At 50.1% G+C, this 27,265-nt stretch overlaps 12 protein-coding genes; 3 read left to right on the top strand and 9 right to left on the bottom strand.

Moving 5' to 3' along the window:
- Positions 1 to 429: 429 nt before the first annotated feature.
- On the bottom strand, positions 430 to 1,409 carry GSBLH_T00006492001 (uncharacterized protein; the record flags this gene model as incomplete). Its single annotated transcript, XM_013041275.1, has 5 exons — positions 430 to 571; positions 607 to 951; positions 1,007 to 1,092; positions 1,130 to 1,211; positions 1,243 to 1,409. The coding sequence occupies 5 exons, from the start codon at positions 1,407 to 1,409 to the stop codon at positions 430 to 432; spliced, it is 822 nt and encodes a 273-aa protein (XP_012896729.1).
- Positions 1,410 to 1,435: 26 nt separating this feature from the next.
- On the bottom strand, positions 1,436 to 2,017 carry GSBLH_T00002773001 (uncharacterized protein; the record flags this gene model as incomplete). XM_013041274.1 has 3 exons in its annotated part: positions 1,436 to 1,559; positions 1,590 to 1,751; positions 1,784 to 2,017. 3 exons carry the CDS (start codon positions 2,015 to 2,017, stop codon positions 1,479 to 1,481), a joined length of 477 nt encoding a protein of 158 aa, XP_012896728.1. The 3' UTR covers positions 1,436 to 1,478.
- An 81-nt stretch (positions 2,018 to 2,098) lies between these two features.
- Positions 2,099 to 4,477, bottom strand: GSBLH_T00002772001 (uncharacterized protein; the record flags this gene model as incomplete). XM_013041273.1 has 1 exon in its annotated part: positions 2,099 to 4,477. One exon carries the CDS (start codon positions 4,475 to 4,477, stop codon positions 2,111 to 2,113), a length of 2,367 nt encoding a protein of 788 aa, XP_012896727.1. The 3' UTR covers positions 2,099 to 2,110.
- Positions 4,478 to 4,658: 181 nt separating this feature from the next.
- GSBLH_T00007080001 (uncharacterized protein) lies at positions 4,659 to 7,509 on the bottom strand (the record flags this gene model as incomplete). The annotated part of the gene is given in 10 exon segments (XM_013041272.1): positions 4,659 to 4,679; positions 4,688 to 6,429; positions 6,463 to 6,603; positions 6,615 to 6,768; positions 6,799 to 6,921; positions 6,979 to 7,074; positions 7,104 to 7,175; positions 7,208 to 7,239; positions 7,271 to 7,304; positions 7,336 to 7,509. Coding segments are annotated over 10 exon segments (2,589 nt in total).
- Positions 7,510 to 7,900: 391 nt separating this feature from the next.
- On the bottom strand, positions 7,901 to 8,203 carry GSBLH_T00002771001 (uncharacterized protein; the record flags this gene model as incomplete). Its single annotated transcript, XM_013041271.1, has 1 exon — positions 7,901 to 8,203. One exon carries the CDS (start codon positions 8,201 to 8,203, stop codon positions 7,901 to 7,903), a length of 303 nt encoding a protein of 100 aa, XP_012896725.1.
- Positions 8,204 to 9,331: 1,128 nt separating this feature from the next.
- GSBLH_T00002770001 (uncharacterized protein) lies at positions 9,332 to 10,582 on the bottom strand. XM_013041270.1 has 5 exons: positions 10,445 to 10,582; positions 10,334 to 10,411; positions 10,241 to 10,303; positions 10,105 to 10,210; positions 9,332 to 10,074 (listed from the first exon to the last, which is right to left on the bottom strand). Exons 1-5 carry the CDS (start codon positions 10,561 to 10,563, stop codon positions 9,430 to 9,432), a joined length of 1,011 nt encoding a protein of 336 aa, XP_012896724.1. The 5' UTR covers positions 10,564 to 10,582; the 3' UTR covers positions 9,332 to 9,429.
- Positions 10,583 to 13,439: 2,857 nt separating this feature from the next.
- On the top strand, positions 13,440 to 14,086 carry GSBLH_T00006491001 (uncharacterized protein; the record flags this gene model as incomplete). The annotated part of the gene is made up of 4 exons (XM_013041269.1): positions 13,440 to 13,530; positions 13,602 to 13,727; positions 13,759 to 13,838; positions 13,868 to 14,086. The coding sequence occupies 4 exons, from the start codon at positions 13,440 to 13,442 to the stop codon at positions 14,084 to 14,086; spliced, it is 516 nt and encodes a 171-aa protein (XP_012896723.1).
- Positions 14,087 to 16,261: 2,175 nt separating this feature from the next.
- GSBLH_T00006490001 (uncharacterized protein) lies at positions 16,262 to 16,784 on the top strand (the record flags this gene model as incomplete). The annotated part of the gene is made up of 2 exons (XM_013041268.1): positions 16,262 to 16,474; positions 16,503 to 16,784. 2 exons carry the CDS (start codon positions 16,262 to 16,264, stop codon positions 16,782 to 16,784), a joined length of 495 nt encoding a protein of 164 aa, XP_012896722.1.
- Positions 16,785 to 16,903: 119 nt separating this feature from the next.
- On the bottom strand, positions 16,904 to 18,528 carry GSBLH_T00002769001 (Ribose-phosphate pyrophosphokinase; the record flags this gene model as incomplete). The annotated part of the gene is made up of 5 exons (XM_013041267.1): positions 16,904 to 17,164; positions 17,198 to 17,965; positions 17,996 to 18,167; positions 18,199 to 18,278; positions 18,316 to 18,528. 5 exons carry the CDS (start codon positions 18,526 to 18,528, stop codon positions 16,904 to 16,906), a joined length of 1,494 nt encoding a protein of 497 aa, XP_012896721.1.
- Positions 18,529 to 20,030: 1,502 nt separating this feature from the next.
- Positions 20,031 to 21,296, top strand: GSBLH_T00006489001 (uncharacterized protein; the record flags this gene model as incomplete). Its single annotated transcript, XM_013041266.1, has 6 exons — positions 20,031 to 20,209; positions 20,274 to 20,701; positions 20,735 to 20,865; positions 20,894 to 20,982; positions 21,032 to 21,163; positions 21,194 to 21,296. The coding sequence occupies 6 exons, from the start codon at positions 20,031 to 20,033 to the stop codon at positions 21,294 to 21,296; spliced, it is 1,062 nt and encodes a 353-aa protein (XP_012896720.1).
- Positions 21,297 to 23,758: 2,462 nt separating this feature from the next.
- GSBLH_T00002768001 (uncharacterized protein) lies at positions 23,759 to 24,953 on the bottom strand (the record flags this gene model as incomplete). Its single annotated transcript, XM_013041265.1, has 7 exons — positions 23,759 to 23,830; positions 23,864 to 24,046; positions 24,078 to 24,163; positions 24,193 to 24,397; positions 24,426 to 24,525; positions 24,555 to 24,909; positions 24,941 to 24,953. The coding sequence occupies 7 exons, from the start codon at positions 24,951 to 24,953 to the stop codon at positions 23,759 to 23,761; spliced, it is 1,014 nt and encodes a 337-aa protein (XP_012896719.1).
- Positions 24,954 to 25,262: 309 nt separating this feature from the next.
- GSBLH_T00002767001 (uncharacterized protein) lies at positions 25,263 to 27,115 on the bottom strand (the record flags this gene model as incomplete). The annotated part of the gene is made up of 11 exons (XM_013041264.1): positions 25,263 to 25,586; positions 25,619 to 25,708; positions 25,741 to 25,872; positions 25,903 to 26,016; positions 26,045 to 26,134; positions 26,164 to 26,291; positions 26,322 to 26,490; positions 26,522 to 26,636; positions 26,670 to 26,748; positions 26,780 to 26,922; positions 26,952 to 27,115. The coding sequence occupies 11 exons, from the start codon at positions 27,113 to 27,115 to the stop codon at positions 25,263 to 25,265; spliced, it is 1,548 nt and encodes a 515-aa protein (XP_012896718.1).
- Positions 27,116 to 27,265: the final 150 nt, after the last annotated feature.

Genomic DNA, 27,265 nt, shown 5'->3' with positions numbered 1-27,265 from the left:
TTGATGTAGCTATCCAGGTTCTGCGCATCATTTGCACCTCCGGACCCCACTTTCAGCAGCTGCAGCCGCGTTGCGCGGTCTCTCCGACCGAACAGCTGCGTGATCAGCGGCGAGATCTCCCTTCTACGATCAATCCCCGCGGGAATCCAAACGAAAAACGCTCGGCGGGGAGACTGCTTCCGATGATGATCACGGAGGGCAGAACGATGGGCGCGAACTCCGTCTGTCCGTGCACCAGCTCGTCCATCAGCAGCGGCAAAATGAACTCCACCGTAATCGCCTGCATTCGAGCCCGCCTTCATTGCTACGCTCGGGAATTTCGCGAGGAGCGAGTTCAGCTGGTTGAAAAACGCTTCTTTCTGGATCGGATCCTTGATCGCCTTCTCCTCCAAGAAATTCAGCGATCTTTTGGAATTCCAAAAATAGGGCCTACTTCACTAGGGGATGCTTGCTGAAGGCCGCGAGCAGACGGCTGGGCGCCGGCCGGCCAAGCGGCGCGCTCTTGCAGCGGAGCACGTAGTTGGAAAGCTGGCCGGGGATTTTGAGTCCTTTAAACACGAAGTCGATCAGTCTACGATCGATAAACGCGGTTTTGAAATTCCGTACTCGCCGAATCCGTACATGTCTTGACCCCAAATCGTGCAGTCCCCGATGAGGGAGAAGTTGTTGTCTGTTCGCTCGGGAGAGCGGTAGGCAGTTGGGAGCAGCTGCTGCTTTTCGCTGGGATCGAAATGAAACGAAATTCGGTACAGATAGAAATAAGGAGGATCTTCTTTCGGCTTAAACTCGTACGTCAGATCGAAGAAACCGAGCTTCCAAGAACCGGACTGCGTCACGAATATGCTAGAAGGGTGGATGTAACCGTGCACTTGCTTCGCATCTTCATTAAGAAACTTGAGGGCTTTCAGGATGTTCGCCATTCCCCACATGCACCACGAAACAAGGTGATCACTATGCATTACAAAAATAGTGATTTTCTCGCTTATTCAGCTTATCCGGAAGGAACTGGTAGATAGGGTTTGATTCCTCCCTCTTCTTATCTCCTTTTGCATAATCTAACCACTCGGACAGTGGGATCGCTAATTCCGTTGCCTAGAGCAAATTAACGTACAGTAACGAAAATTCTTACATAAAATACTCCAGTATCTGACTCATTTCCTTCTATATACTTTAGGATACAGGGATGCCGGAACATCCTAATCTTCTTCAAACTACACTCTAGCCGACTCATTTAAAACATACGCATTACTGGAGGATGCACTCTTCGCGTTCGTTCTGAAAATCGACACACGACTCCCATCGAGCTTGCTTTTCGCATGATGCAATTCCCAGTCAAAAGGATTGGCAAAGAAATCATCTCTTTGGAAGATATCGTAGTTTACAATCTGACTACTCTCAGCAGCTCCCATAGCAAAATGTTTGAAACAAACAAAAAGCGTATCTCAAATAACCAACAATGAGGTGCTGTGAAATTCACTTTACAAATCGGTATACGCATAGAAACAGAAGAGCTTTTGTCCGGAAGGAGACGCTCCATCCAACTTAAACTGATATCTTCCCTACAACTAACACCCAGTCCGTGCCAATACCGAAGGAGTAATAATAGGCATCTTTACAGACATGCTGAAAGAATCCTCATAGGGACGAGGCTTCGAGCAATCGGATCCCGTGTACTTGATCTTACCAAGAGCAAGAGGAAGGCTCGCTTCCTGGTATCCACAATAGTTGAAATCATGAGAAAAAACGCTCATCTAACCATTATTCTCCCACACATCGCTCCCACATCATTTCGAAGAACATTGAAATGTACAGTTCCGGATTTAACATCCGCAGTCAACAGTTCGTGTTCTGAAGTAATGACAACATCCTTACCGCGCTTAAACTCAGTCGCGGTAACGTTTGTGTAATGGAGCAAATAAGTCTTGTCACCACAGTCGCTGATAATCAGCTTTGAATTCGGGGCAGGTTGGGCCGCAAAAGCAAGGGAAACAATTAGCAAGACGGGAATAAAATTCATCAATAATAATATATGACGTAATTGACTAGGGCCCATGAGGGTCTCTATATAATTGGGTCACAATCTTATAAAACAAACAGGTTATGACTACTATTAGGCTCCTTCCATGTACTGCTCCAAGCTCTTGCGCAGCTCCTCGTTCTCCCTGCGCAACTCGATCATGGCCTTGGATACCTCGTCCTTCGAGCTTCGCACGTCCTTGTCGCACTGCTGCTTCAACTGCTCCATTCCCTTCTGCAGTTTCGCGATGTCCTGATCCTTTCGCTGGATCATTCGCTCTGACTCCTTGTTCTTTCGTCTCAGCTCGCGGTTCTTCTCCTCCATCTTGCGGTTCTTCTCCAGCTGCGCGGTCAGCAGCGTCTCCAGCCGGCCCTTGGACCCGCTCGCCTTCGCTGCCTCGTTCAGTGCCTGCAGACGCTCTCTGTACTGCTCCTTCATGTCCTCCACATCCGAGTCGCTCGACTCCGCCGAACCACCTGCGCTCTTCTTTTCCATCGAGTCCTGCAGCTCCTGGATCCGCTTGTTCTTCTCTTCGATCTCTCGCTGCAGCGCCTCCACGTCCTCGTCCGCAGATCCCTTCTCCGCCGCGCCGCGCAGTCGCTCCACCTCTTCCTTCAGCTCCTCGATCTGCTTCTCCTTGTCTTCCTGGTCCCGCGTCAGACGCTCCAGCTCCTCGATCTTCGCAGCCAGCTCTTCCTCCTTGCTCTCCAGATTCTGGTTCGAGGTCTCCGCCAGGTCGCGCACCGACTCCAGCTCGCGCGTGATCCGATCGATCTGCTCGTCCTTCTCCTTCACCTCCTTCTCCTTCTCCTCCTTCTCCTTCGTCAGCGCCTCCAGCTGTTCCTTCTTCTCCTCCAGATCGTACTCCAGATCGCGCTGCGCGCGCTCCACGTCCTCCTTCTCGTTCTGCACCTCCTCCAGCTGGCGCTGCGACTCTCTCAGCTGCTTCTCCAGATCGGATTGATCCTTCGAGCCCGCCGCTTCGCCAGGCTTGCTGCTCGCGGACGCCGCGACCTGAGTCGCCAGCTCCTCGACCTGCTTTTGCTGCTCCTCGATCGTCTTCTGCGTGTTCTCCAGCTCCTCCTCCAAGTCCTTGATCTTGGCTTCGTTCTCCTCGCGCTGCTTCTCCAGCTCTTTCGTCTTTTTGTTCAGTTCGTTCACCGCCATGGACAGCGTCAGCGCCTCCTGCGCGCTCTTCATCTTGTCCAGATTGGCTCGGTCCAGTTCCTCCTTCTTCTCCTCTCCATCGCTCAGCAGCGACTCCAGCTGCTCCTGCGTGGCCTTCAGCTCCTTCTCCAGGTTCTCCAGCTCCGCCTTCACGCGCTCCACTTCTTCCTGCGCCGCCTGCTCGGCTGCGGCCGCTCTCTCCGCGCGCATGTTGGCGTCCTCCAGCTCGCTGCGCATCTTCTCCACCTCGGTGCGAGCCTCCTCCAGCTCCGCAGCCTTCTCGTCCAGCTGCGTCTTCGCGTTGTTCAGCTCGCCGATCTTCTCCTCGTTCTCCTTCTTCAGCTCCTCGAACTCCTGCGTCTTCTTCTCCGCGGCCTCCTTGGCGTCCGCCAATTCCCGCTCCAAGGCAGCGATCTGCTTCTCCGCGTCCGCGTCTGACGCAGACTCCGCCTCCTCGGGTCGTTTCTTTATCTCATCGAGCTGTTTCTCCAGGTCCTTCACCGTTTCATCGGCATCACGAGCCGCCGCTTGCGCCTCCTCCAGCTCCTTCTCCAGCTCCTGCACGCGCTTCTCCGCCTCCTCGGCGGCCTTCTTCATCTCATCGCGCTGCTCCTCGAAGCTGCGAATCTTCGCGTCGGCAGCCGCAGCCGCAGCAGCCAGCTTGGCCTCGTTCTCCAGCTTGTGCTCTTCCAGCTTCTCCTCGGCCTCCTTCTTCGCCTTCTCCACCTCCTCCAGCGTCTTCTCGATCTCCTCCTTCTCCTTCAGCACCTGCTCCAGCTCGTTCGTCTTGCTCTCCAGCTCCTCCTCCAGCTCCTTCTCGCGCTCCACCTGGTCCTCCGGGAGAGCGTTTCGGTGCTGAGCCTGCTCGAGCTCCTTCCGCAGCTCCTCCAGCTCCTTCTCGCACTCCTCCTTCTCCTTCTGGAGCTTCTCCAGCTCCTCCTCCTTCTCCTTCAGCGAGCTCTCCTTGTTCTCCTTCATCATGCCCGCAAGCGATGTCAACTCCGTAGCCTTCACCTCGATGTCCTTGTGCGACTTGTCCAGCTCGTCCTCCAGCTCTCTCTGCTTCTTCTCCAGCTCCTCCTTCTCCTTCAGAAGAGCTTCCTTCTCCTCCTCCACTTGCTTCTTCTCCTGGATCGTCGCGTCCAGTTCCTCTCGAATCTTCTCAATCTCCTTCTCGCTCGCCGTGAGGTCGGTAGAGGACGACGACAACGACGACGACGACTTCTTGCCCTTCTTGTTGCTCTTCTTCAGCTCCTTCTGCAACGCCTTGTTCGACTCCTGCAGCTTCTCCATATCGCTCTCCAGCTTCTCCTTCTTGCTCTTCAGATCGTCCAGCTCGTGCATGGTCTTCTTGAGCTGCGTATCGGAAATCGTCAGCATGCTTTGGTTCAACTCCATCTTGTTCGTAATCTCCTTCTTCTGCTCCTCCAGCGAATTGATCGCCTCGCGCTGCTTCTCCATATCCTGACGCATATTATCGTTCTCCTTCTCCAGGCTCTGCACCTTCTGCAGAAGCTCCTCCTGCGTCAGCGCCACATCCGCGATCTTATCGTCCTGCTTGCTGCGAAGATGGTTCAGCTCGCCCTGCAGCTCCTCGATCTTCTTTTGCAGCTCCGACGACGTGGACTCCTGCTCACTATCGCTGGAGTCGCTGGAATCGCTCAGGTCGGAGTGAACATCCGAAGGACGTCGCATTCGGGACAGCTGCGAGCGCAGCTCCGCGATCTCCTTCTCTCTCTTCGTAACGAGATCGCGGATCTCGTTGTACTCGTTCGTCTTCTTCTCCACCATCTCGTAAGCGATCTGCACCTCCCTCTTCTTGTCCGCGAGCTGCTGCTCACGGTTCGCGATATCCACTCGCAAGTTGGCGATCTCCTCTTCCTTCTCCTTCGACACCTTCTCCAAACGCTTCTGCGTGGCCAGCAGGTCGTTCACCGAAGTGGCCATGCTCATCGGGTCCGTCAAGTCCGAGCTGCCGATCGTCTCGTTGAGTCTGCGGAACTCCTCGTTCACGGTCTCCAATCGGCTCTTCGTCTCCTGCAGACGGTCGCTCAGCTCCTTGTTGCGGTGCTCCAAATCGCTTTCAGGAGCAGACCGGCCCTCCAGATTCGCGATCGTCTTGCGGAGTCGCGTGTTCTCAAGCAGCAGCGCGCGCGTGTCCGGGGAGTTCTGGCTGTTGATTCTCTCCACCTCCAGCAGATCCTCCGAGCTGATGTGCACCTGTCCTTCCAAATTGTTCTTGGCGAGCACTTCCTTGTACCGCTGATTCACGAACGTCAGCACCTTGATGTTCTTCTTCGCGGCATACAGGCTGCTGGTTTCGTCGAACTCCCGATCTCCGTAGGTGTACGACACCGAGGTCGTTTCGGGACCCGCAGCAAGCTCCGGATCGGTGTAATAGTACGAAGAGCCTCGCATGCGCGCCTCGTACACGAAGTTGCTCTGATCCAGCGTCTCCACGTTGTCCTGCATACAATACTGCATGTCAAGCTGAAGCGCCTTCAGCTGTCTCTCCAGCTCCTCCACTCGGTCCATGCTGTCACCGCTCGAATGCTCCAAACGAAGCACCTTTGCCTCCGATGCCAGCAGCTGGCTCTCCAGCAGGTCGATCTTCTGCTCCATTTCATGCGGCTCCATGTCCGTGTTCTCGATCGTGCGCTGGATGACCTCCTCGATCGTCTCGAAGTCGTCGTCCGCATTGCCCTCCAGCTGGCGCAGACGCTGGCGCAGCGCCTGGTTCTCCGTCTTCAGACGCGTCTGGCTGTCCGCCGCGCGCTTCAGCACTTCGCGAACCGCCTCATCGATGGCGTCGCTCAGATCCACAGGCTTGCTCGTCTGCAGCTCGAGCTCTTGAATGCGACTCTGCAGCTCGCGCTCGCGCTGGCGATATATCTTCGCCTGCTTCTTCAGCGCGTTGCTCACGCGCGCTCCGTCACCGGGCGTCGTGTCCTCCTCATCGTCGATACTCGTTTGCATCAGACTCAGCTCGTCTCGAAGATCATCGTTCTCTCGCTTTAGCTGATCGTTCTCCTTCTTCAGCTCCTCTTGGTGGTCCTTGGCTCCCTGGGCGATCCGCGTCACCAACTCGCGGCTGCTCGTTTTCGTCTTCTCTAGCTCCTCGGCCATCTGTTCCTTATCCATAACCGCCACTGCGGTCTTCATCCTCGGCCTTCCGTCTGTGTCCCTATCCGTATCCGTGTCCGTGTCCGTGTCCACGTCCGCATGCCCTGGCACCGGAACCAACCCTGGCGTTTAAACGAAAGCAAGAGGTAGCTTACTCCTGGAGTCCGGAGGGTTCGGCAGCGCATTTTCAAACTCTAATGCTGCTGTGAGTCGATCATGATCAGCCTGAAGGTGTAAGTAATCGTCCTGGAGCTGATCATATTGCGCCAGTAACGTCACATATTCGCTGTGCTCCGCTTCCATCTACATGCATCAGCCCGCGATTCCGACCGGACCTCCTTGTATCGCTCCTTAATCTGGCGCAACTCCTTATACTCGTTGCTGTTCGTCAAATACGCCTTCACTGCCAAATATCCACTCTCCATCGTTGCGTATTTACGCTCCATATCAGCAAGTTTATTCTACTTTCACAGTTCCATCAAAGGACTTACCTTGAGCTCCTGAATTTCTTCAAGCAACTTTGGATTTGTGTCTTGTGAACTGGCTCGCTTTCTCATGTTAATAATCGTAGCTTCCTTTTCATTGATAATGCCCTTGTCGACCTCATTCAGAGCCTATTCGTAATCATTCCAAAAGAAAGATTTTACCATATACTGGGCTTCATTAAATACCAAGTGGGTCTTCAGTTCCAGAGGATCATCCGACACATCGTAAGCCAGGTATCTGTATCTGTTCACCAAACGCTTGAAATTCTCTTCTCGTTGTCTCTACATTCATACACTTCCAATAAAACTACCAATAGTTCAGCATTTCTCATAATCTCTTCCCAATTACTTTCAGTGCTTTGCTCCATACTCGAGGAGTGAGACTATTCATAGTATCCCTTTAGAAATATCAAACCTGCTGTCTGCGAATATCTTCCTCACTGGCATCTAAAGATCATACGAATCGATTTAGCACTACGAGTCTGAACAGTGCTTGGCTGCTTAAATTGTTTCTACACGTAAATTTAAACTGCTGTTACTTACACGTAACCTTTTGGCCTGATGTTGCTTTCTAGCAAGTTGCAATTGCGCACTGTCTAGATCCTGATAAGTTGCAAACAACTCATCTTCTATCGCATCATAGTTAAATTGTAGGTTCTGATAGGCCCTTGTTAAGTCTTTATAACTCTGTAACAAAGTTGATTCAGTTTGACCCATAATTCAAAGATTCTTGGTTAAAACGAACTTCTGTATAGTTGTTTTGCGATAATTATAGAAATTCTTAATACCTATACAATACACATACACACACAGACAAGTACATGTATCGTTGCTTATTTACTTATTTACTTTTTAGCTATGAAGAATTCACGACCTTTTATCGATGTTTCAAGAGTATTTATTCCTTTCTTTTTTTTGCTATTTTGGTGTATTCCACAGTATTGAGTAATGATTATAGAAGAATAGTATGAAAGGAATAATACATAACTCTTTTATCTGCCTACTGAATGGTAGTTTCTGTTATTACGCAGAATATTGATGAGGTCTTCAAAGAAACAAAAGAAAAAAACTAGTCTAGCAATAATAGTGCATGGCTGTTATTCATTTTTCAACCAATAAGCATTTTATTCTTTCTTTGCATTGTCATCAACCTTAACTTCCTCAGTCTTGGGTTTTTCGGCCTTAGGCTCTTCAGCCTTGGGCTCTTCAGCCTTGGGCTCTTCAGCCTTGGGCTCTTCAGTCTTGGGTTCTTCAGCCTTAGGTTCTTCAGTCTTGGGCTCTTCAGTCTTGGGTTCTTCAGTCTTGGGTTCTTCAGCCTTAGGTTCTTCAGTCTTGGGCTCCTCAGCCTTAACTTCCTCAGTCTTGGGTTCTTCAGCCTTTTCCATCTTAATTTCGACTTTACTCTTATCATCACTCGACTTTGCCTCCTTTTCCTTTTCCTTTTCCTTTTCTTTTGCCTCCTTCTCCCTTCTCTCCTTTCTTGCCTTATCCTCTATTCCATTCAACTCATTTCATCGATATCCTACCCTTTGCCTCAGAGCGCTTAAGTAACACAATGATAACCACGGCGACTACAATAATCACAATGCACACCACAGCTATCAGAATGATATAACCAACACTGGTCGATTTGCATCCAGAATCGTTTACATATTTGTAAAGTATACTCTCCCCTCCAAAGCGCACTCCTGCGTCTTCAAACTTAATAAGGAATTCTGTAGTATTTGCCTCTCTTAAGGAAGCAAAAACATCTTCACCGGTCTCAGTATTCACACAGTCTGCTGTGCTATTCCTAACAGAAACAACAAAAGAAATACGTCAGGTCATATGTCTCATTCAAAACCATATTGTTGCAAGTAACCGCAACATTCATATAGAACCACTCTCTGAACGTGACAGAGTAAGAGATGATATCTCTCTCCATAGTGAGCACAACTAGTTCTTACAGAACACAAATAAGGAAAATACATGGGTAGGACGGCTCTGAAGTCTCATTAATACTTTGCCACCGATAGGATTCTTCAAACAGGGGCTCACCACTGCAGTCTTCAGTTGCATAAGTCTTTGTATCCATTTCGTAAATCAAAGCATGTGAGCTCCCAGATCCCGTTTGCATAAACGAAGCAAACATATACTTGCCTCCCAAAGGTGAGCAACTATACTCCCAATATCCACAAGCTAATACTCAGCACGTCACCTTAATTTCTACCAGGATAACCAAGACTGTTGTCCTCAAGTCGCCGACTGCCGATCATTGTTTCACCATCTCGTAACTCGCTACATAAGCAAACTGCAATAAATAGAAATAAAATCGTCTTCATTTGATAAAATATATATAATCTTTTGAAGAAGCGACAAAAAACACAGACATGGTATTGTGTTTGGGACCAGAATTCGCATATACCCTCTATCCAATAATCCACAAGACCATGCCCCTTTTGAAAACATCAAGGTAATGGACTTGAAAGATGGAGGTTACGAAGGAAAAGGTGTACCAAACCAATTCACTAGCAAAGAGAGTGAGTTTTACAAACAGATCATACTAAAGCGGAAGCAACACTCCAGAACATGCAATCATAACGAACTCTCGAAGTTCTTGATACCTTCTGGTTGTAAGATACAATATCGCCAAAGCGATCACATAGTATCGTCAGCGCTAGACTGTGTCTCCTTCTCGCTACACAGTGTAGCATCCACACGACTTTTGCTATTCACAGTCTCTAGTTCCCTCTTCGACAGCGCAACAAGAACATCCAGAGATGACAAAACACACTTCTCATTCCTCGCTCCATCCGACCCACTACAGTTGATACTGTGTGAGTCCAAACAGGCACACGGCCTCGTTCGACTGGAGGAGAGCGCAGTGGGAGGCATAGCCGATCCCGGATTCACCATATACGACGTGGACTGAGAAGTCGTCCGAACCGTGGGGTAAGGACTGCAATAATAATAGTAATAGTAATAATAGTAGTGGTTGTAAGGAGAGGGGAGATAAGACGACTGCTGCGTCATAGGTATCGAAAAAGGTAAAGGACATGCGGCTAGGTTTTCTTCCCTCATCTTATGGTCCACCTCAAAGCTGTTCACAGGAGAACTTCCTACGATCTTCAAACCCACATAGCAGTTATTGTTGGACGAAGATGGAGAGACGGTAAAGGACCTCGCTGCCGTTTCTTGGCTTGGGTAGGACTGAGGCGGACAAACTGTGGATTTCACACAACTATCTTGGCACGGACGAAAACAAGGTAGTGAGGAAGGAGCTTGTATCACAGGGAGAGAATTCTGAACGTAATGCCCAGGCTCGACAGGTACAGTGGAGGGGTGGCACCTCTGAGAGATCGCTTTTTTAGCTTTTAAAACTGCTGGATGAGGCTTATTTCGTCTGCGGCAAGAATTACAGGTCCGCATGATTCGGGAACTATGTATAACCATGCCGAAAGAAACAAACTCATGAGTGTTGACGAATTCTTTTTCCAGTTTCCAACAACGACATCGTGAACACTTGAGTTTGCTACACATGACCGCCACCCCTCTTGGCTACTTTTGGGTTTTGTGCCGAATCCCAAGCTTTCGGCCCTTTTCACAGGTTTTCATATATGGAGGATAAAAGGGGTCATCGCTAAAACATCAGATTATCCGCACAACACTGTACAGCGAACTCTCTTCACTAGATAAATATTCCAAATGGCTCCCTTCTAATAAACACGCTGCGTTCCTTTCCAGTTGTTCTTCAGAAGGCGCCTTACCACACGTAGAAGATAATGCATTCATTCCTGGAATAAGATTTCACACAATACAAATGTGAGAAATGAAAGTGTTGATACAGATATCAATTGCTTATAAATGAAACTCCCCCGGCATTTGTCGAACATCTGAGAGAGTTTTTATATCCCCGCGGAACATCCAATAATAATGCTGTTCTTTGTCCAATTGGTATTTCAATTGTCTTTTTGCAGGTTTTCGAACCGTGATCTTGATTCCCGTGTGTCTCCACGTTATTCCATCTGTAACACAACTTAACTCCTTCTCGATACTGGTATTTCACAAACTCCAAAAATAGTCACTATTTCTTCCAACCCTTTTATGGTCAAAATAGTGAATGGGGAAGGCTTCTCGCAAGAAGACAAAGAAATCGGAGAAATTCTACAAAAACGCACAGAATAAGGGCGAGGAAAGCCCGATGTCGAAGGAGTTGCTCTACGGGGTTTTCTCTCGTTCGTCTCGTCATTTCATAGCTTGATAGTTCGAATCCGCAGATCCGAATCAGCACCAGTGGAGCCATTAGTGCAATGTTCGGAGACATGCAATCGGATCTCCACTTCACGGAGGACATGTCACAGCAGTTCAAAGACAATCTCGATATGATCGTCAAATCACAGCTTCTGAAGAAGATTATCGGAAGAACCACAGATACGGAGTATATGGTGTGCATGAACATCCTCGGAGCACTTCGGTACTTTCTACGTTTGGCGCTCCAGTGTAGAAACATGTGCATTGTTGGAGGAGACGAGTTTGTTGGAACACTCTGCGGGTTGAATATCATCCTTCCACTGAAGCAACTGCTCTACAGAGTATCTCTCTGCTAGACTTTTCAACTAGAATTTCGCCGCTCTCTCAGAAGACAATATTGAAAAGAAAATGATCGCCTGCAATCTTTATTGCCAGCTCTTCTCGCTGCTGACGATCATTTTGTACACATTCCCGCCTTTCGTGAGGATTAGTGATTATGATTCGAGCGGTTTTTACGAGCTGGAGTCGGACACTTCCGGCTCTCTTTCCCAGACGCTCATTTCGCTTCTCTCCTACAAGCCCGCTGGAAGCGAGAAGCTGAAGCATCTCGTGGAAGGAATGCAGCTTTCCGTCGGTACGTCGTTTTCTCTCTCTCCTCGATCGTAGCTGAGTTCATTTCGGTGATCGGCGATCTGATGAACCAAACCGACTTCGTGCAGTCGCTCCGCAAAACGATGCCCGATCTGTCCTGGCAGCTTCGCTACAAGCTCCTCACCGTCTACGTGGACTCGCTGCCTCTCGCGGAGAAGGTCAACATTCTCTCCAACACGGTGTCTCTCCTCCAAGAAGCCCAGTTCGTGCATTTGTTCGGCGCGCTGACGCAGTGCTACGCCAGCTTCGATGAGCTCAAGAACGCCGCGGCCTCGAAAACCGATGACATGGTTCTGGAGGACGCGGAAGCCACGTCGAAGATGGAGAGCGAAGCTCTGGACGTCGGGTTCCACGATACGGAGGGCGAGATCGTTCAGAAGGGCGAGGCGTTATCGCAGCAACTTCGCAACTATCTCAGCGTTCTCGATGTGATCACGCGCATTTTCACCCCAGCCAACGACTCCCTCCCGTACCCCTCTCTCTCGACGCATTCATCCGCAGTTCCATCGAGGAATCGAATCTCCAGACGCTTCTCTCCTGTCTCCTCCGCGTGCTCTCCATTCTCTCCTCCCAAGTCGCTGCCTCCTGCGTCCAATCCGAGTCTATCCGCGCCTCTCTCCTCTCTGCCATCGAGGACGCCATCGCCGCCATCCTCCCCGCCACGCACACGCATCTCCCCGCCCTCTGGTCCGCCGTGCTGCCCTCCCTCGCGCCCTCCGCGCCCTCCGAAGTCCTCGAATCCGCCTCCAAGCTCCTCTGGGTCTGGGCGCAATGCACCGTCAACCACCCCAACTACGCCGATTCCATGAACCCGCTCTGCTTCCCCGAGCAGACCGCTCCGCTGCTGGCCGCGCTGGAGAGTCGCGTACCCGCCGTGCTGGTGCAGCTGGTGAATACGATCGCGTGTCTTCTCGCGCCTGTGCAGGTCGCGGCGCAGAACGAAGCGATTCTCGGCGAGGTCTGCGGCAAGGTCGTGCATGTGCTCGATGCGGCGGAGAACGCGCAGAACGCGGAGATTCTGGGGTGTGTGCTCGATTTTATGATGACGATGTGCGGAGTGCGGGATGATTGCAATGTTGTAGATTCGGGGAAACCAAGTTCGTGCCCATCTTCCGGAAATTGGAGCTGACGTCCTACGCGATGAATGCGACCAGCGCTTTGCAGGCTGCGCTCGAAGCGTCCGCGAAGGAGCTTGATGCGGACTGCTTGGAGTATCTGAGCGAGATTTTGAGCAATGCGGTCCGCTTTGTGGAGTGGATTCAGAGTGGGATGAACTAGATGCACGTTTCTTTTAATTTGGATCTGTTTGTTTGAAAGAATTTGAACTTAAACTTCTTTTGGGAAATTGAGCGTATGGGGCAGTTGCTCTCCGTTCTTGGACTTCTCTATGTCAGGAACTGTGATCGAGACAAGGTGATCGACGACTTGACACTGTTTCCTCCCTATCCTGTTTCCTGTATATTTAGATGTTTCGTTTGTTGTAGATGATATTCAGGAAACGGAAAACCACTATTCAGGGTTTTATGGAGTTGATAGGGCACAACGCGCCATTCCTTCCTCTATTACTATATGCCGCATTCCTATTTCGAACGAGAAATCGCTCTGTCTATTTCATTATAAAAGACAAAGTTCAGAATATAGTTTTCACTCAGAACAAAGTCCTAAGCGCTGTCTGATTATCAGTCATGGAAATGCGACAGATATAGGTTGCTATATTGATGTATTGCAGATTATGGGTGATGAGTTGAACATTGATGTGATCATTTATGATTATGAAGGGTTTGGATGCAGCGACGGGATCGCCACGAGCTCTACTCTTGTTCCGAATCAAAGAGCTGTCTACGATTATGCAACACAGTTTTTTGAAGGAAGAAACATCTTCTTCTTAGGAGAAAGCTGTTGCGTCTAGCTACGCGCCTTACTTTTAGTGGGAACTGTTCCTGCGTGCTTTGTAGCCTCCTCTCTCTTTTTAGAATATCACGAACATAAACGCCAAGGTCTAAACGCACAATATCCATTAGGCGGTGTCATTCTTCAAGGACCCGTTTATTCAGGTACTGCTCTTCGTTCCCTCGCTATTTTTAGGACAGAAGATCCTCCCATGCGGTTGTTTGTTTAGCAAGAACGATCCTTACGACAACGCCAGCGTGATCACAAAGATCGAAGTAGCATTCAAACCTTCTCTTTCATGCAGTGTCCCGTGTTTTTAATCCATGGAGAGCAAGATACGATGATCGACGCTCGCTGGGTGCAGCAGCTGAACGACATAACGTTGTCTCCGTACCCTCCATGGTGGGTGAAGGATGGCGGCCATCTCAACATTCTGTCGAAGTTCGAAGAAGATTACATTCGGCAAGTGATGGATTTTATGAAGTACTGCGATGGACACAACTTTTTGATGTGTTCTGTTTGATGGAACAAACAAGCAAACCACAGTTCACAGTTCACAGTCCATAGTCCATAGTCCATAGTCCACGGGCCATAGTCCACAAACATATAAGCGAAGAACAAGAAAGCAACGACTAATTGATCTCCGAAGCAGAAATGCGCCCCTCAAGCAAGTATAAACAGAAGGATGGCGAAAACAAAAATCATCAGACTTACCCAAAGCATGTATCCTTGACTGTTCTCGTCCGCTTTCCTCAAATCTTTCAGTCCCTACGCATCATCATCACACATCGCGTTTTCTCACATCGTCCACATAGTCCTTCGCCTTTTCCACGTTTCGATGAACCAGCTCCACCATCTCGTGCTGATCCACAACGTTCATCGTGAACTCCTTCACCATCTGCGAAACTTCGCGCGCGTTTTTCTCCACATTTCTACAGTTCAACCGCCAATCAACCGCGACTTCACCGCGTCCAACTCGCGTTCCAGCGATCTCTACAACCATTCACCGCGCAAAACAAACACAAACTTCGATTTGAACACTCTCCGAGAGAAGGCTTTCTCGCTCGGCTTCCGACATTGATTTGAGGGTGTGTTGGCGTTCATATTCGGAGGATAAGGGCTCTACGCGACGAATCAATTTGGGTGAAGAGAGAGGATTGGGAACGTTTGTGAAGCGAGTGAGACTGGGCTCAATTCTGCAATTGGAGATGGGTACAGCAGCAAAACTACATTGATAACAGACGCTGATAGCTGCTGTGTGAAGTAAGGATCGAGTTGAATAACTCCTTGGCATCTTTCAGAGCCTACGGGGAAGAGAAATGATAGAAAGTACGTCCTTGATATCGTCTGTGATGGATTGAGCGATGTTTTGGGACAGAGAGCAAGACTTGGCAGAGTGCGTTTTGATTTCATCCTCCATAGTGGACAGTAGCTCGCTGACTTCCTATGGGAATCACACTGTTTCATTGAGATACGTGCTCAAAAGTATCAAAGGCTTTGTTTTTTTCTTCCTGTGATTCGTTCCTTCTACAATCATCACTGTATACCAAATAAACAATGATTTCAGTTCTTTTGACGAAGAGCGCATATAATGACATAAGAGTTGAACTTTTTTATACTATCCATTAACCATTGATACGAAAAACTACAAGAGCATATGATTCAACTAAAAAAGGATCCACTTGTGGACGAGGTTGGATGATGTCCTCTGTAGATACTTTTGCTTGGAGATTGTGCTTTTCCTTCCTTACCGCTTCCAGAAAATCACTAGTACGATTCATTGGAAAAAAGAATCTGCTCTCTTGGAATACTTTGATCTGGAGTTAGGAATGAGGGCGGCAGACCGATTGCTGCAGCTACTCACAAAATCTCTACTATCACATAAAAGGGAACGGAAACTGCGAAATGAGTGTAAAACGAGTAGCAATGCAATTTTTGTATTGATATAGAGTGGAAATAGTAGAGATGAGCTGCCTTCAAAGAAAATGGATTTTATTGATGAAAAGAAGTATAAAATTGGTTGCATGCTCATATTTAGAATTCAAGATTCTGATCTTGCTTTTAAACGAAGAGAACTGTAGCTTTGCAGTGTTTGAATGAGTTTTAGAGATGAAGATAAAGAAGGAGACCAGGTGGTCAATCTTGTTGATCCGTCAAACCCAAATAAGAAGGGTATTGCCATGAAAGAAGCAGATATTTTGGAGGACAATGATCCTGAGCGAGCCGTTGTATTGCATATCATTTGTAATATAGAAAGAAAGAAAACATATGAAGATTACACACATCGGAGCTGAGGAGAGTTATAAGGGTTCAGATCGTTCACTCTATTTACAGGTAATAGAATCAAAGCGATTCAATGGATAGAAAGAAGATCTCGGACGAGATGTGGATGGAATCACGCCATTCAACCTTGAGAAAGAGAATGAAGAAGGTATCCAAGTCGGTGAGATTTTATTAATTAGGTACTTTCGATGGAAACGGGTACTACACTTGGAAGAAAGATCGAGACGAAGTGCTCTTGGAATCCGATCCGTTTCTTCGCGATTTGGATAAAAACGGACTCGCAGTAATCCCAAAGAAGACAAAGGAGGAGGAAGAGAAGGAGAAGGAGAAGGAGAAAGAGAAGGTGTTTTCCCAGAACATGCAGATGGTTCGGTTGTGTGCGTGTTTGCAGGACGAAGAGACGCCGATGCTTGCAATGAATCGGCTGCGTCCCAAACCGGAGAAAAAGGAGAAGAAATCGCGGCATCGCCTTGCGTTTGAGCGAGTGGAGGAGAAAGAACTCTCTCCAGAAGAGAAGGAGTTCAATAAGAGGACGATCGACGTGATTTCGGAAGCGTGCTCGGTGTTGATCGAGGAGTTTTTGAACATTTACGAGATGAAGAAGGAGGAGATTAAGCGGTTGGTAGTGGTAGGCTTCGCTGCGAGGTGTGTCGTAGATCAACTTCGCTACGAACGAGAAGCGATGGGAGTACAAGTGGCAAGTGTTGCCTGATGGGAGCAAGGGCGAATCGGAAGTTTATGGCGTGTTCAGCACTGCGCAGATGGTGGAATGGCACGAAATGGGCTGCTTTGTGTCCAATCCGCTGATTCGTCGTGTGGGACAACAAGGAACGAAAGCAGAGGAATCGTTCACTGCTGCGGACTTCGACGCTGCGTTCGAAGATGAGAAGGAAAATCCGTGGATCGCCGCGGATCAAATCGATTATTTCACAGACTAACGTGCTTGACTGTTTATTTGTTTGTTTGTTTGATTGATTGATTGATTGAGGTACAAACAATGCATAAATGTACGTGCCGATTATTCTCACTCAGCTTTCTCTCTCTTCTCCTTTTCTCTTCAGTCCTTCTTCACCTCCTCCACAGGCTTCTCCACGGGCTTCTCCACGGGCTTCTCCACGGGCTTCTCCACGGGCTTCTCCACGGGCTTCTCCACGGGCTTCTCCGCAGACTCCTTCACCTTCACTTCGTTTCCCAAAATCTTCTCCGCGTCCTTCTTCGTCTTCAGCGTGTACAGCGGCGACACGCTCTGGTTCAGATACACCGCATGGATGATCTCCGCGAGCAGCGGCGCGATATTCAGCCGCTCGAACTTGGGATTCTTCTACGCCTCACCGCCGCTCCTCGCCCCCACCTTCTCGGCCTCGCACGCGGGCACCGTGTTCGTGGAGATGATCCGCTCGATCGGCGCCTTGTCCAGCTGCTCCACGGCCTTCTCGTCGAACAGTCCGTGCGACAGCACCACGCTGATCTTCCGCGCGCCCTGCTCCTTCAGCACCTTCGCGACACGGCACAGCGTATCGCCGGTCAGACTGTAGTTATCCACGATGATCGCCTCCTTCCCCGCCACATCGCCCACCACTTCGTGGCTGTTCTCGATCGTCGCGTACACCGTCGACAGCGCCGCCGAGTCCGCCTCGCGCTCCGTGCTGTCGATCACGTTCGAGTTGTTCTTGTCCACGTTCAGCACGCGCGAATGGTCCACTTCGATCGCCATTCCCATGTACGTGTTCGGGCATCGCAGCGTCTCCAGCGACTCCCGCAGCGCCTTCGCGCGGTACACGTTGTGAGCGTTCGCCGCCACCACGATCGGCGTGTCCAGCGTCTCCGTCTCCATCAGATACGCGCCGAGCAGATGCATTACCGGAATGCTGTCCACCGAAATCGTCGGCGGGAAGAAGCCTTGCAGCTGCTCCTTGTACAGGTCCACCGAGATCACGCTGTTCACGCCCGCCGTCTGCAGCATCTCGGCGACGTCCGCTCCCGTCAGGCAGTTGTGCATCGTGCCGATTTCGGTGATGCGGCCGTAGCCGTAGTACGGAATCACCGCGCAGATGCTGCTCGCCGACGCGCGGCGGGCGGCACTGATGAACAGGAGGAGCTCCATCAGGTTGTCGTTCACCTAGGAGTGAGGAAAGCCGAGGAGGAGCACGGGAGGACACGTCGATTGCACGATGAAGATCTTCTTGCCACGCACGTTGCGGTTCAAACGGATCTCGATCTCGCCGTCGTTGAAGCGGTCCACTACGGCGTCCTGAAGATTGACACCGAGATAACTGCAGATCGACTTCGCGAGCTCGCGGTTTCCGCTTCCCGAGAAGATCCTAAATAATAAAGGAACGAAATGAAAGCAACAGAAGCTCCTTATTGTGGTACTGCTGCGTATCTCCCTTGTAGATGTATCTCCCTTTCGTTGTCTTCCACTCCGGATGCTCCTACACGAGTCACGCCCCATTTGCATGCACGACCTACATTATCCTTACTCTGAGCAAAAGCTCTCGAAGTGAGATAGCAGCAAGTCAAACCAAGTGCACCCGCTCCCAAAATGCCACCGACATTCCAGGAAGCCTGGTTTGTACCGGTAGATTGAACTCGAGTCAACGCCTTTCTCAGCAAGGGAGAATTCGCTCGATTCACAAATCGTGCCGTCTGCTTGACAGAACACCCAAACAGTTTGCTCCACATCGTATTTTTGCAAAGGAGGTGGAGAAAGGGAGTTTCATCGGAGCTAAGTGATTAAAACAAAGAGAAGCAACGTTCCTAGTCATCCATCATCATTCGTTTTTCTTCCTCGTCCTCTGACTTGTTCATTTTCCGCTTTCGCCGCTCGTTGATGAAAGTGAACGGATCCACAACGGCATCCAGATCTCCATTCTCTCCGAGCACATAAAGGACATTTTTCTGGAAACAGATACCGATGATCCGACTCCGACTCCGGAGATTGATCGTATGTCTCTCTCTCAGAGCTGCATCATTCTCCTCCTTTCCACTTCCATTGTAGAACAAGATTTCATTATCATCGCCGCATAAATACATCCCCAAAATGCTCCCTCCACTTTCTTCGTCTTTTATCGTGTCCGAAACGGCTCCTAATATTGTGCTGCGAATCGGAGCTCTCCATCTATATTATTAGAATATATATTGAGTAGAAGATTGCATACCGCTTCACAATCTTCAGATTGCGTGAGTTCAGAGAAAAAACGCCGCGGTCGTTTTCCGTGCAGGCGCAGACGCTCCCATTGGAAAAACTGCAAACACAGCTCACAGGATTCGATCCTATGGACACATGATGAAAGGCGGTGATGTCTCGGTTGTTTGAAATGTAGTACTGCGTTAACTGCTTTCCCTCTCCGACTACGATCGTGCACTCGTCTCTCCAGCAAGCGCAACGCGGGTGACCCTGAGCAAAGATGACAGTTTGGTTGCCGTCCACCAGCGAAACCACATTTAGCGTATTTGACAAGCCATGAAGCGAAAAAAGCTATATTTAATATAAGAGTGACACAAAGTGAGTCGAACCATGTTTCCCGAAGGAGAGAGGCGGATTTGCGTCCAGCTCTCTTCCAAGGTGTTGTGAACGGAATCAGAGTGTACAAAGGTTTTGAGCAGATCAAGTTTCCCGGGTGTGGTCTCTTCGAAGACTTTAACCGTTCCACAATTATCGACAGCACAAACCAAAACTACCATCCACACAATGAATAGGGACTACACTTCTGCAACGAACTTGAAAACCCGGAGCACACACTCTGAATTGGGCGGGAAAGCTTCCCAACGAGCGATGCAGATACCATTTGAATAGGCGATTCGCGCTCGGTGACCGATAGTTGCGACTCATCGAACGCCGGAAGCTACAAAATTAGTCAGCAAATTAGGAATACATTCAAGAAACAAATATCGCAATTTGATACAAAGTATACACCATTCGTCGAAGAACTACAAGCGGCAGCCTCTGCTTGCAGTGCTCCGTATCGGATTCCGTATCTACAATCCGCGCTTTCAATCCTGTAGCGGTACATGAGGATAATAAGACTAACACAAATCCTAAAACTATAATTCTTTTCGAACGATCGTGTACTTGTTATTCCTAATACTTCCATATTGGAATGGAGGCAATTTCTATTCAAGAATGCTTACAAAAGCTAAAAACGGAATTTGACGCACCTGAAGAGGTTTTACGAGATGTAGCAATGGGTGATAATTCTGATGTTGAGATAGTCATAAACTGCAATGTGGACTATGTGGATGCATCCAATATGTGTAGGGACCTCGGTTTGACTCCTAAACACGTTGTGAGCAATCATTCCACTGGAGAAAAACCGGCCCCGTCATGCGAGATGGACGACACTATTTGCGAAGCGTTTTTAGAGTACTCTTTTTCTGATTCCCCAAACATAGTGATGACATTTTAAAATTGCATGATTTATTCCCAGACAGAGATATAGCTGCTCTTGCGAGTCTCTACTGGGACAACAACAACAATCTCCAAAAAACAGTGAATCATATTCTCAGAGAGCAATCAAGTCGATATTCCCTTCTCCCTTCATCTCAGAGTTTAAACGTGACACTCCCGAGATCGAATCGGAATACCTCAAATACAAATACTCCTTTATCCCCTCCGATCAAATCATGTCCGCTTTTATTCGCAGCAAAAACGACTACGACGCCTGCGTGCAGCTCATCGAGACCGAGTTCAAGGCGCAGATCCACGCGCACTGGACGGAATACTCGCTTTTCAAGCGGAAATACCAGAATTGCAGCCATCGCTATGTCGTAAACGAGCTCAAAAAGCAGGTCACGTACTGCAAACCCATCCAGATCGAAGACGACGAAGAGTATTCGCCGCCTTCGTACGTGTCACGTGCGCTTTCCGCGGTTATTTGATGACGTGTAGAGGACACGATGATGAGCACCGCGAAGCGACACGAGGTTTGGAAGTGCCAGCAGAATCTGCGCGTGCTGCAGAATAAGCGAGCAGAGGAGTGTCGTGGTAATGGGAAGTATTTAGACTCAACCACGCGGGCGGTAGAGGCTCATGCGATGTGTGATGTAGATCGCGCGACAGAAAGAGCAGTGCAGTCTCTCAAACGAAGAGGCGGGTCGTGTGATTTTTCAGCAGCATAACGGAACGAATTCGCTGCAGTATTTGATCTCGAAGTTTGGAATTTTTAGCAAAAATCGTGACATTTAGTGGGTATAATATCGATTTTCATGGACTGCAAGTGCGCGAGGTGGAGAGTTATATGGACAAGATTTTGGAGATTGGGAGAAAACGGAAGTCGCGCACTCGTGTTACCGTGATCACCGGATCGGGAAACCATTCGTAGAGATCGAGAGGAAGCGTGAGGCATAGGACGAACAACATCTCAACGATTCGAAGGTATATTCAAAACCGTTTGCAGAGAGAAAACTGCCCTTATACTATTAATGGAGCCTATTTGACTTTCACTTGCTAGAAACAGCGTTTTACTCGGTATTTGTTTTACGTTTTTTTGAGCCGTTTGTTTGTTATTCAAAGGAGTGTGTGTGTGTGGGAGAATGAGAATTATATTTGTTTCTCTACGAGTTTCACGGTATGTCTTCCCGAGTTTTCCCTTCGATCGCTAGACAGTTGGCAAGAGGTGGCCGCACCTTGTCTCAATCGCTGTATCATTCACTCTTTTCGTTTATTTACAAGAGTTCGACCACAGAGACAAAATGTAGTATTTGGAATGATGAAGAGAAATCATAATCTGCTTCGTTTTGCTGAGTTCGGTGATGCAGCTTCTATCAATACTTTGAGCAAGATGAATAGAATGAAGGCGCTCTCTAGAATTGGAGTATAGGATTCTTGTTCTGATTACTGAAAGGTGACCCGTTTACAAGTCGCCGCTATGTCTGCGCTGATTCTCTCTTCGTGCAATACAGTTTCTATGCTGAGTGAAGTGCTGACGTCGATGATAAGCGAGGAGGAAGATGAGGAAGGCAGTGTCTCGTAAGCTATGGTATTTGCAAGTTCCCTGTAGTCGTCTATTCCTACTCGACGATGTATAGCACGTGTTTAAAACAAAGACGTTAATCGCTTTTTAGTAAAAATGGTTGTTTGAGTTTAATTGATTTGTCCACTTGCGAATGAATTCGTTTGGCAAACTCCTCTTTCCCCTCGTCCTTCGGCGTTTGCCTCGCTATCAGCATCACCACATGCTTTAGAATCGGCGTCAGCGCTTCCGGCGACAAAAACGGCAGCAAACTCCACCTGCACTTCGTTGTGAGCATCAAATTCTCCGTGTTCACCGCGTTGATCTCCGCGTTCACCGGCACAAACGGCGGTAATCGGCCGTCCTTCCCACACTGCACCACCTCGCCGAAGACCTTCGCATACGCAGCTTTGTATCGACTCAGCAGTTTCCCTGGTTTCCCCGGTTTCTCCGATTTATCAGCGGGTCCTGGCTTTCCGAAGAAGGATCGAATGTCGGCCTGCGCGCGTTCGTTCTGCCGGTTTTCGGCGATTAATTGATGCTCCTGCAGCCGCGCCTGCTGCCAGGCGATGCAATCCACCCAGTCCGAGGGGAGATAGGGAGATAAGGCGATGTGATACTTCTTCTGCAGGCTAGGAGTGAGAGAGGAAGGCGAGTCAAGACGCTTCGACGCACTTGACGCGCTGCTTTGCAGAGACATCGAGACAGGCGGTGAGTTTCTGAACGTCTTCGGAGATGGCCAGAAGCAGCTTTTTGGGTCTGTGTGATGAGATGTGGGTCGAGAAGGGACATGGAACGATCGGAAGCTTTGGAGAGATCGAGAGGAGATTCGAGAGTGGAGGGCGAAGGCGATGGACGCTTCCTTGAAGGAGCTGAAGAGGGCGGTTCGGGGAGAGAGGAGTGTGTGTGAGACGCAGAGGAGGGAGTGGTTTGTGTAGCAGAGGCAGAAGAAGAAGAAGAAGAAGAAGCGGTCGGTTTGGCTTTCTTCTCGGGAGATGGCTTTGATTTGGGTTTGGGTTTGGGTTTGGGGTTGGGGTTGGGGTTGGATTGAGGAGAAGTGGAGGTGGGAAGAAGGGTTTCTTGGCTTTTAGAAGGGTGGAGAGAAGATGGATTTGAAGTGGAAGGAGGGGGAAGAAGGGATGATGAAGCGGGTTCGAGGGACTGGGAACCGAGCGAAGTCGATTTGGAGGCGTGTTGATTGAAATTGATGGTGCTTTGCATGGATTTCTGCGTGCTTTGCATGGATTTCCTCGCAGTCTGCGTCGTCTTCGCTCCCTTGATCCCCGGTTTCCCCTTTTCCACCGCTATTCTGCTTCCCAACCCAATCTTCCTTCGAATCTGCTCCGCAATCGACTCTTCCTCCTCCTCCTCTTCTCCCCCGCTATCGCTGAATTCTCCGTTCGCGTTCACGTGATACATCTGCCCACTCCGAATCCTCGGCTTGCGCCACTCCCTTCTCTCTTCTTCCTCTTCCTCTTCCTCCTCTTCTTCCATCCGCTGCTGAAACAACTCGCGCGCGGTTTGGAACATTCCGAAGCCTCCTTCGTGCCTACCGTCCATCGCTTCGCTCACACCCACGCTGTCGATTTCGGCGGAAAACGCAGCGTCGAGGACGGCAAGCGACGCAGCGCCACATTGCTGGCTCGCACCTGCTCGGGGTTCTACGTTTCACCCATCCCCTTTCCGCACCTTGCAGTAATCGCAGCACTTCGCAGGGTCGGTTTTCCCCTTCTACCCCTCACTTCGCTCTCGGCATTGCCCACCTCCTCTTGGAAATACTGCAAAATCCGCTTGCGCCGACACGCGTTCTCCGAGCAGAACTGCATCACCGCCTTCAACTCGTCCAGCTGTCGCTCTGCGCCTCACTCGCCTTCCTCTCCCCTACCAACCCGCTTCTCGTCGTCATCCCGCTTGATCATGAACGCCATCGCGTTTCTACGTTTCTCCAATCCTCTCATCGCCTACACGTCTTCTCGACTATAATACACCACGGAATCGGACGGCAGTCCATCGCGCCCCGCTCGCCCGCTCTCCTTTCATTCACCGCCTCGCCCCGCCCCGCCTACCTGATAATAATTATACAGCGACTGCGGGAGATTCCAGTGCACCACTAACCGCACATCGTTCTGCGCCTCATCCCTCACTCTCGCTCCCACTTTGTTGATCCCCATCCCGAACGCGATCGTCGCCGCGATCACGCGACAGCGATCCTCCGTCCAGCTCTTCAGCGCCTCTTCCTTCTCCTTCCCCTATTTCTCAGCCCTCTGCACGCAACGCGACGCTCAGAGACCCGTGATACACCGCCGTCGCGAACCCCTTCTCGCACAGAAACTCGCGCAGTCGCTCCGCCTCGTCCTTCTTCCGCACTACAATCGATCCCCGCGGGAATCACCACCATAAATGATCACCGATTCGCCGCGATGCGCCTGCAGGAGTTTCACCAAGTGCTCGTTCTTGTCGATGTTCTCCGCGCGGACCACCTTTCCCTCATTTCTCCTTTTCGCCCTCACTGAATAGAAAATGTTCGGACGGTCGAACGACTCCGAGATCGTTTTGGCCGCGGGGATCTGCAGCTGCACCTTCACGTCCTTCACGATCGCCTAGATCCCAAGCGATTCCCGCGGTTACCTCCGTCGCCGTGGCGGACAGCGCCATGATCGGCGTGTTGGGCAGCGCGGTGCGCAGAGCGGATAAACCGCGGTAGGCAGCGCGGAAGTCGTGGCCCCACCTGCAAAAAAAGCCACGAATTTTGGCAACGTGCTGATGCAATGCGCTTCATCGATGGCCAGAGCGACGAGTTCCCCGCGGCTCTCGATCGAGCGGAGGAGAGAGAGGAAGTCGGAGAGCTGGAGACGCTCGGGCGTGACGTAGAGAAGGCGGTAGCAGCAGGATTTGGCGCGGAGCGAAGCCAGAACGCTGCGATACTCGGAGGCCGACTGGGCGCTGGAGAGATAGGCGCAGGGAATGTGGCGTTCGCGGAGTTCGCGGACTGGAGGGGAGACAGAATGGCTAAGAGTACGCTGGTCTTGCATTAGGGCGATCAGCGGAGAAACGACGACACAAAGCCCATTTCGAACGAGGGGAGGAATTTGGTAACACAGAGATTTCCCTCCTATGCAACAGAACACTTGATAGACTCATACCTCCGGTTGGCATCAGCACAACGACATCTGAACCTTCTAAAATCGAGCGGATTGCGTCTAGATGAAAAGTATCTAAGAATTGCAAACCATATTGACGACTGCGGAATTCCTTGTATCCGAACCTAAAATCATGACGTCAACTCCGACAACACTACCATTTTCGTAAAGCAGCATAGATTTCTGTTTTCAACTTATCCTCAGTTTTTTCCGACATCGATAGTGCGGATTTATTACACAGACGTTATCGAAATCAACTGCAACGAGTCCAGGAGATATCAATAAAGAATCTACACGTCAATTCTGGCGGGAGAGTTTGTTGGATCTAGGAATGGATGAGAGGAGTCCACCCACACCGTAGAGCTGCCCCATACCAACCAAGCTCATTTTTCCAACAAACACAAAACTGGGCAATATCCATATAGACGTAATCGAAGTCAAACACATCCGGGTGTCCGATGTGCTGCACCGCCTCATGCGACTTCATCCACTCGCTCCACGAGAAGGGAGGCACGCCATCGACCGTCGGTCCATTCACAGCCCACACTCCCATGTTATTGTTGTGGAGCGACGTCGAGGTCACCTTGCTATCGATGGCTCCGAAATGTCTCGGGTTGCTCGTGTCCAGATCATATCTCGACGCGATGACCTACGCTGGAGGGATCCCACCCATTCGCATACGTGGCGCGGATTTCCCTCAGCCAGCGGATCGTGCAGGTAGTCGTTCGAGCGCAGAATCTTCAAGAACCCGTCGAGATCCTTCACGAGCGGCTAGACGAAAGAGAAAGAGAGAGAGGGAGTACGGCATCGCGCTGGAAGATGTTGTGTCGCGAGCAGTTGTAGTAGTCGTTTTCAGGGGTCGCTGGCTGCGAGGGATAGCCCGATTTCTCGTAGATTTCGCGGATGTAGGGGATGTTGTACGACGCCCAGTAGCCCTATCTCTAAATCGTGGAAACCGTGGAAACCGTCTCGCGAAGCGTGCGCGTGACGTCCTCCTTGATGGTGAGTCCCGGGATCTGCTCGACGATCCACATCAGATTCTCGGTCTTCTGCGCGCCGTTCAGGTCCACAGCCATCCACTAACTGAAAGTTTCCCCGTTTCCCCACCTGGTTGTTGTAGGTTCCGCTGTTGTAGAGGGAGAAGATGTCCACCCAGGTCTTGGGATCGTGCGCGAGCATGTTGCTGACCTGGCTTCGCTAGGCTGAATGGCATCGACTAACGCTACAATGAACGAAGGGACCGTGTCGGTGGTGCAGTACTTGTAGAGCTGCTCGTCGTAGATGGCGTTGGTCGTCTCCATGGCGCCGATTCCAAACCCATTCACGTAGAAATCGTCCTTGGAGTTCACGAAGCCTGCCACTCAACCACGCCCTCTTCGCCGACCTGGCGACGCGGAGAAGCTCAGCCGCACCGTCTCGCTGTGGTAGTGGAACTCGTAGAACTTGTAGTGGCGCAGCATCGCCGCGAAGTTTCGCCACGTCGCGTGGCCCATGTAGATTTCGCCGTTCTCCATGCGACGCACCAGCGCGGAGCAGTCCAGCATCGTCAGCCACTACGCTCGATCCAGCGCTCGGTGGGATTACCTCGCGGTCTCCGGGGTTGAACATGTCCAGCAGCGTCTCCATGTCTCCGTCCGCGTTGTGCATGTACATCTCTTGGAACGTGATCTGCTCGTTCGGGCCGCGGCGCGCGTTGAATCTGAAGGGAGAAGGGTAAAAAACATGGAGCTACCCGTTCGTCAGACCCTCCACCTGTTTCATCATCAAATTGACGTAATGCCAGTAGCGCTCTTCACCCTTCGGGGGATTTGCTAGGCAGTTATCGAAACGAGGAGCACGTACAAACCATTTTGCGAATGAACGCGATCTGCTCCTTCAAGTAATTCTCAATTCCTGCGGGAATCGGGTTTGATCCAAAGTTGATCGCACGAATGTTGCTGACATGCTGAGCAATGCGCTCGTACTCGACGTATCCTTCAAGATATCTAGCTATCACCGCACACCAAGAAGATACCCTGCAGCTTCTGCCTGAATCTCATCGGGGTAGTGGCCATCCGTCACGACTTTGATATGGCCCCATCCGTCCTCCATAATCTTATCCTCGTACCACAGTGTCGCGATCGATGATCTTAAATAGCCCTTCGACACTTTGTAACTAGTTTTGAGGATTCCCAACATCGCTTACGAGCCATCTTGACCTTGGTAAATAACTGAATATCTCTCGGCCGAGACCAGCGCGATGAGGAGAACACAGCACAATATAGCAGATCTCATAGTTTCGTATGCGTACTCTAAAAAATACTGTCCAAATCCGGGGCAGAAAATGAA

This window comes from Blastocystis hominis (assembly GCF_000151665.1).
Source record: "Blastocystis hominis, Singapore isolate B (sub-type 7) whole genome shotgun sequence assembly, scaffold_2".
NCBI classification, from domain to species: Eukaryota; class Bigyra; order Opalinata; family Blastocystidae; genus Blastocystis; species Blastocystis hominis.
This window is presented reverse-complemented; position numbering and strand designations above follow the sequence as displayed.